The following is an 8,149-nucleotide window of genomic DNA, read 5'->3' on the forward strand; positions in this document are numbered from 1 at the left end:
TCTTCTGTATTGTTTGCAGCACCGTAGGGCAAGGACGGGATGAGGACAGCTTTCATTGTGGTGGCCTGGCAGGGGTGAGTGCAAGATTTATTTACTTTATTTATGCTGATTAATGTATTTTAAATGGGCAAATGCACTATTTTCCATATGTGGATAATAGTAATTTTGCCCATTTTTGTACTCTATGTGTTAGGGAGCAGGTGAGGGGGGTGTATTTATTTTAAAGTATTGTTTATTTTTGGGGGCACACCATTGGAACTGCAGGCCAGTGGGGACCCCCGGACACCCGCTGGGATCACCCAGGGACCCCTGCGGGATCAGCTGGGGACACCCACCGGCCTGTTGTATGGATGGGGTCACATAAACATAGTGACTAGTCGTTCACCTAGTAGTACATGAGGTTAAAAACTTGGTGCACAGGGAGAAATTAGATAGCTAACACTTGAACAGGTAACCACCAGGGGTCACTATAAGCCCTATAAATTGCACTCTAAAGTTGCAGTATCAATATTAGACACTGTTAGATGGACAGTATGTGATTAGTAGGACCAAAAGAAGGGTCCACTGACCCTAAGACAACAGACTCAAAAGCATAATAAAACCAAAAAAATAATACAATTTTAATAAATCTATTTATGACAAAAACAACATATATAGTGAACATATAAACACAGGATATTAAAATCCCCAGTGGGAGAGACGGCTAAATACTGTATAGGGATGAGCTGGTATACATATACCCACTGCTCATATAGGAACTGGTGCCCTGTACGGATATAAGGTATATAGAGTAGAATAACAGTCTATTTATAAAGGAACAAAAACTGTTAATAGGACTTCGCTCTACAGGGTAGTTGCTAATAAAGTCATAATCACTACCCAAAACAGCGCAAAAATAGACACATATAAATATTTCCCCAGTAAATTGGAAAACCAAAACAGAAAAATGTCACACACTCAGTGACTGCGTAGATAATTACCACAGAGGGGATATCTGTATTTAACAATGTAATATAACGGAGGAGATTGTATTCCTCAAAATACAGACATTATATCATAATGGATATATCAGAGGGTCACAGCTGCACAGAATGTTATATACTGCGCCTCAGTCTCTGTAATGGTATAGTCGCGGGGAAAAAATGGATATTTAGCTGTGTCTGTCGGCGTACTACCTTATCTTCATATCCCCATACAATACAGGGCATCAGTTCCTATAGGAGCAGTGGGTATATGTATACCAGCTCATTTAAGTAGAAAATATACACAGTACTTATATGCATCATAAAAATAGAGCAGTATTAATAGCTTATTTTTATATTTCAATCTGCTTTATTAGATATGGTTGAGGCTTCATCAATGATGACACACATTTTTAATTTGTTTGTCTATTATTTTAGTAAATATATATTTTTTAATTTCTCTTGCAATGTGATCAACTATTTTGACAGCAGTTTTCCGAGTATGGCATCCCACTCCCACATCCAAACCATGTTTTACTTGCAGTTCGATCTTCAATGTCAGAAAATGGCCTGTTTCTTTTTGCTAAGCTGTCAACTGTATTGAAGACTTTACATGTAGAGCCGATATATTTTTGGTTAATTTTGTCAATGCATTTGGTAATTACAGCACCAGTACGACATTTCAGTTGTGCCACACATATATCGTGTGCCTGTGATTAAAAGTGTTCATTCATTTTTTTCCAGAGACAAGCTCGCTGGACGACTTTATTTTTTCCTGATGCTCCAATACTGCAGCCTTTCCATTCCTTCGATACATGAATTCCTTTCATGTTTACGGAATCAAATTTGGCGCAGTGATCACAACCCAGTTTCTTGTTGCAAACAGACAAACCATCATATTTTTTCTGGAATTCCTCGACTTGCTTCATATTCCAGCAATCAGGAAGAGTAGCTGCTCGATCTTCATCTCTTGTATTGGAAGCTGATATTTCATCATCTCTTGGTGTTAGATGTTTTCCAGGATCCTCATTCCAGCTGCTGAATCTTCATCTCGGATTTGTGCAGTATTAGAAGTGGACATTCCATCTTCTCTTGGTGTAAGATGTTCCCTGGGATCTTCATTCGAAATTGCAGATCTCGTTTTTTTAATTAAATAATGTAATAAAACCTGTTGTCCCTTCATTTGTCGCTTAATTTTTGTGGCTGAAATATGTAATTGTGTAAACTATTAAACAGGGATGTATGTGTGAAATCAACGGTGAGAATCAGAGAGGTGATAGACTGTAACGAAGTGCTCACCACAAACAAGGCGTGACCGCGGGACTGAGGTGGGCATTGATGTAACACCAACCTCCTGACATGAGGGCGCGTCTGGAGTGTAGATTGGTCGAGGTAGCCGGGTCAGGGTTGGAGAGGTCAAGATAGTCAGAGGTACTTACCGGGGTCTGGATTGGAGAGGTGCGGATCATTGCAAGTACTTTGCCATAGTCAGGGTTGGAGAGGTGCGGATCGTCGAGGTAAGCTGGAGTCAGGAATACAGAAGAGCGGACTCCAGAGGACAGGCAGGGTCAGGCAAGACAAGACAACAAATTGACAAGGTTTCTCTCTGGAGGCATGGAGAGCGATGAACACTGCGCGCATAGGAGTGTTTATGCTCAGCCAATGTGCCAGAGGGCAGGCTGAGCATATATAAGAGTAATAACCAATGAGGGACAGGCTGATGGGACCTGTCAGTAAACCAGGCTGTGGTTGGCTGTAGGAATGAAAGCTTTAGGTGTGGGCAGTAGCCCTGATGAGCAGAGGAGGTGCGGCATGTACACGCGCTGACCGCGCACTGCGTGTGTGTGTGTTGCGTGCCGGTGACATCATCGCGTGGGGGCAATCTGGAGGCAGGCCCAGAAGGAGCTGTATTACTAACAGCGCATGATGCATGTGCGCCCCTAATATGGGGCTGGTACCGGCAGGGGTGAGAAGAGCGTCACCAGCGGCAGGAGTAGCAGAATACCCGATCGTGGTTTGAGGTATGTGGCAGACGCGCTGAGTACGCCATGGATCATGGATCCTGACAATACCACCCCCTTTGGAGTGAACATCGGGCGATTCAAGGAAGGCTTGTTCGAGTATTTAGTATGGAAGAGCCGGACGAGCCTGCAGGCGTGTAGACAGTGCTGAGGGATCCAGGAACATTCCTCGGGTCCAAATCCCCTCCAATGTACCAGATACTGGAGAGCTCCCCTAGAGATCCTGGAGTCAAAGATGATTGTACCTCGAACTCCTGTTGGCCCTGTACGAGGAGAGGAGTCAGAGACAAGGACGAGTCAGGGAAACGAGGATCCTGGATAGCCGGCTTCAGCAGAGAGACATGGAACACCGGCGGAATCTTCATAGAGGAAGGAAGGCGCAGGCGGTATGCCACCTGATTGATCTTCTGATCTTGATCTTGAACCTCGGTGCCAATTTGAGAGTAGGAACCTTGAGTCGAATACTTTTGGATGACAACCACACCTTGTCTCCCGGACTGTATTCTTGAATCCTCTGTGGATGACGGTCTGCTTGTGTTTTCTGTCTGGACGTTGCCCTCCTAAGATTCTCTCGTATTCTCTTCCAAGAAGTTTGTAACCAAAGAATTCTATCGTCTGCTGCCGCACCCCAGATATGGGTGTGGCGATGGGTAGTGAAGATGGGTGAAACCCATAATTGACGAAAAAGAGCGACTCCATGGTGGATTCACTACGTGGATCCCTCCACTGTAACTATGCATAAAATGTACCTACAGTATATGAAGGTCTAAATGGATATACGGGACCGTGAGAGAGAGCCGTCTGGGCTGTGTGGCCACGATAGGCCTCGGATATAGTGGGTGCACGCGATGGAGCACATTGTGTCACGTGTGCCAGAAGGGGGGCGCAGGATTGCACTCCCCTGCTGTATGGTACATCATGGCTTCAAACGCGCCCGGGACGAGCAGTGTATGGCCAAAGTGACCCGCACCAGTTGAATCAGGTGTCAAAATTACATGCAGAGATTCTGCATTCATTACTGTATTATAAATCTTTAGAATAAGATTTATTTTTACGTATTTATTCATTTAATTTATTCTTTTTTTTGCATTCAATAATACTGACTATATAACAGTCACTTACAAGGGCCTCCTAACCTCAGTTATTTATTATTTTTTCTTTAATAAAACTGACTATATATATGAGTCACCTAAGGGATGGGGGGCTCCTAACCTTGGGGGCCTCTATGTCTATTAGGTAATCCGGCACTGATTGTAAATGTGAGTATTTTTTTCTCATTAAAAAGACCTGTACATGCTTACAACAATTTATGCTGTCATACAGTATTTGGTGTTTTTTTATACTGTACTTGAGATGGGGATTTTTTCTAATTAAAACAAGTAGCTCTGAATCATCTACTGAGAACTCGACTCATAACAGGAAAACTAAAATAATATGAATTATTCCACTGGGTGGCGCTATTTTCATTTTTCTGTTAAACTTTGCTTAAAATAAGAAAGCTATCTTCAAGTAACTACAGGCAGTCCTCGTTTTACAATGCTTCGCTTTACAACGAATGGCTTATCCAATGCTATGCAATGCATACCTACAGTATGTTCATTTTTACAACGCCAAAACGGCTTATCCAACGCTCTTAAGGCGCTTTGCAACGTTGTTTATGTGTATGTGTGTATTTATATACACACATACACATAAACAACGTTGCAAAGCGTCGTAAGAGCATATATATAATATTATATTATACTATATAATATATTATACTATATAATATTATACTATATAATGTTATATTATATATATAATACAGTATATACTATATAATTTATGTGTGCTGCATATCTTATTGCCTGCGTAAAATATTTGGTGTACTTTAGTGTTAAAAATGCCTTCAGGAACGGAACCTTCCATTTAAACAGTGTTCCTATGGGAAAACGTGTTTCGCTTTACAACGTTTCGCTATCCAACGTCATTTTGAGTAACGCATTGTGTCGGATAACCGAGGACTGCCTGTACTTTAATACGACGAGATGTTACATTTTACCAATATTAGCTTTCAGTAACTCATTTTATGATGGTCGGGACTACAGTAATAAAGTGCACTTTACTTTCTTAAGATACAAAGAACATTTGGTTATTTTGTCACAAAAACAAATCATTTAAAGATAGCTATGTAAAAGGCATGAAGTAGAGGCAAAAACTGAGACTATCATCACGTTACACTCTGTCACATCGGTATAAAATCCTAACACCTAATAGGATATCACTGTGACTCATAATTGAGTTTAGTACATTCAGATTTTAAAATACAGCAATCCCATATAGCACTAGCAGAGAAGTTCATCAATATTAAGCAACACTTTAGATTATAGGTTTATATAAAATGTAAAGGCTGTAAGACCGGATTCACTTTTCTTTCATCACTTGCGTATTGAAATGGAGTGGGAAATTCCGGGGCTTGGAAGGTGTGGGAGAGAGAGGGGGAGGAGGGCGTGGCGAGGAACTGGCCAGCAAATAAATGTCAGGCTGCAATCGGATGCTGCATTCCAGTCATTAATCACCATGAACAGCAGCGAGCACATGTCTGTGTTCCTCAGCTTCAGCAGCGGAGGAGGAGAGCTGGACTCTCCCATTCTGCAGCCCATCTGGGACTATGTCCGATCACAGGAACAATGGATCAAGTCCCCTTTCTATCCAGTGATTTTCTCGTTCACTGTCTATGTGGCTTTCTGCCTTCCTTTTCTGATACTGGACTTTTTAACGCCACACATACCAGCTTTAAAGAAATACCAGGTCCAGCCACAGACAGATCCCACTATGCAGATGGTGATGACCTGCTTGGCTCACACTGTGTACAGTCACCTGGTGTTTGTATTCCCAATGTCTGTTGCCTACTGGTATTGGAGGCCGGTGCATTTACCACTTGTGGCACCACAGCTGCATCGCCTGCTCCTGGATGTCATCGCTTGTCTGCTTCTCTTTGATTTCGAGTATTACATCTGGCATGTGCTGCATCACAAGGTCCCATGGCTGTACAAGACATTTCACAAGTTCCATCACCAGTATACCTCGACCTTCGCTCTGGCCACTCAGTATTCCAGCGCGTGGGAGATGCTGTGCCTGGGATTCTTTGCTGCTGTTAGCCCCATGATTTTGGGGTCCCATCCAATGACAGAGATGGCTTTCTTCATCTTCAATATCTACCTATCTGTGGAAGATCACTCTGGCTATGATTTTCCTTGGTCTACTCACAGACTGATTCCATTTGGATTATGTGGGGGTCCAGGACACCATGATCTGCATCACCAGAAGTTCATTTCCAACTATGCACCTTATTTTACCCATTGGGATAAACTGTTCAGGACACATGCTCATCAACGGACTAAGAAATAATATGTTTGCTATTTATGCCAAGATGTTGTCTTCCACGCTGAAAGGTCTATTTTGCACTGCCAAGGAAGTGAAGAAGAGCATCATATTGGAATGGAAGGCAGGAACCTTGTAGCACTGTACATTGCTTCATTGCACCTTAAAATGTTCTGTTTTTCAAGCCTTTCATGTGCTTTTGTGAAGCACATATCGTGTGTTATTTATTGTAACAAACAGCACGGAATATAGTGATTATAAGGGAACAAATTTACCTTACCGCAACAAAATTATATATTTGATTGTATGAAAAAACGAAGTTATAAAAAAAAATGGACAGATCAAAATATTTTGTACAAAAATAGATGAATATATTCCTACTTCTGCACTGTGTGTAGTTTTAATCACAGCTACTTCAATTATTTGTTGTGTATTTGTTAAATGTGCTACATGAAAGGTACAAGCGTCAACATATTTTAACACAACTACTGAACATGTTTACATATACAGTACGTTTCAAATTGATAACGTCTAAATGTATCATTTCTACCCAACAGGTAGATATTTTTTTACAGTGTTTTGCTATGTAAAATGATACTTTATTTACTTTTTAAATCACTGTTGCTAGTACCCAAATTGTCACATATTGAAGCACTAATCAGCCAAATTCTGAGGCAATTCGGTTCTTGCAACTATGGTTTTTTGTAGACATTCCACTGGGGAACACAACATTGTGAACTATGTTCTGGGTATTACCTACTTACAGTATAGTATGTGTTACCTGTTACCATAGAGGTCTAATCTTATTTAGATATTTATATTTTGTACTTTCTTGCATCCATTGCATTTATTTTTAAAATATATATTTTTCTACAAACGAGATGGTATGATTCATAATTTATTTTGAAAACTTGTGGGCTTCTACTTTATAGATGTACACGGAAAATTGTGAAATTAAAGATAATGTGTGGAGTAGATGTAATAAAACAGTCACGATGGAAGATATAAATATACTGTATCAATGGGTTTCAAGTATGTGAATAAATGTATTTATTGCAGCAACCTATTATAAGCCTACATGTTGACACCAGGGTTCAGGAGTCAAATTATAAGCATTTCAAATCATTACTGTAGATACATTTGTACCAGAAGCCTGAGCCATCCAATTGCAGAATGAAAAGTGTACTGTGTACCAAGCTATCTGTCTCCCTGGATGGAGATGGGTCATACGTTTATTATGCAGAATGTAGAATTATAATTATATTTGTATCTTAGCATATTTTTTTATTGTGACTAACAGAAAAAGCCATGGCTATGTCAATGAATGTGCAGTATATTTTAATATTTAAGTGATACAATAAAATATTTTTTTTTTAACTGATGTTTAATATCTTGTGTATTTGTGGAGTGTTTGCTCTGTGTGGGGTGTTTGATGTAGGTGTATCGGGTGTTTGGAGAGTGTGTTATTTGGTGTGTGGTGTTTGGTGTGTGTGTGATGTCTATTGGGTTTACAGTACCTACCAAACTCTTCCACCTACAAAACAAGCACAGTGCAAACAACAATGCATCCCATGTATCAAGAGGGGAGTGGGAGTCTACTTCTTAGGTTAATCAGTTGTTGTTTTAACAACTGTATTACTTTGGTTTTGCAGCCTGGACTAAACAACTGGGACAAAAACGTGGACAAAACAATGGACAAGCCGGGAGAGAATAGGAAGAGGAAAATTTATTTATTGTTAGGTGCTACTGGTTAGTAGCAAACCCTGACTAAAAGAGACCATAGAGGCTTGAGGAGCAAGAATA

At 40.5% G+C, this 8,149-nt stretch overlaps 1 protein-coding gene across 1 annotated transcript; it reads left to right on the plus strand.

Annotated features, from left to right (window-relative positions):
- Positions 1 to 5,542: 5,542 nt before the first annotated feature.
- On the plus strand, positions 5,543 to 7,672 carry LOC142502074 (cholesterol 25-hydroxylase-like protein). The gene has a single exon (XM_075612884.1). It carries the CDS (start codon positions 5,543 to 5,545, stop codon positions 6,371 to 6,373), a length of 831 nt encoding a protein of 276 aa, XP_075468999.1. The 3' UTR covers positions 6,374 to 7,672.
- Positions 7,673 to 8,149: the final 477 nt, after the last annotated feature.

The sequence above is a fragment of the Ascaphus truei genome, chromosome 8 (assembly GCF_040206685.1).
Source record: "Ascaphus truei isolate aAscTru1 chromosome 8, aAscTru1.hap1, whole genome shotgun sequence".
Taxonomy (NCBI): domain Eukaryota; kingdom Metazoa; phylum Chordata; class Amphibia; order Anura; family Ascaphidae; genus Ascaphus; species Ascaphus truei.

What these genes read in the sequence shown, in the direction of transcription:
- LOC142502074 (XM_075612884.1), top strand. Translation starts at nt 5,543, where the DNA reads ATGAACAGCAGCGAGCACATGTCTGTGTTCCTCAGCTTCAGCAGCGGA.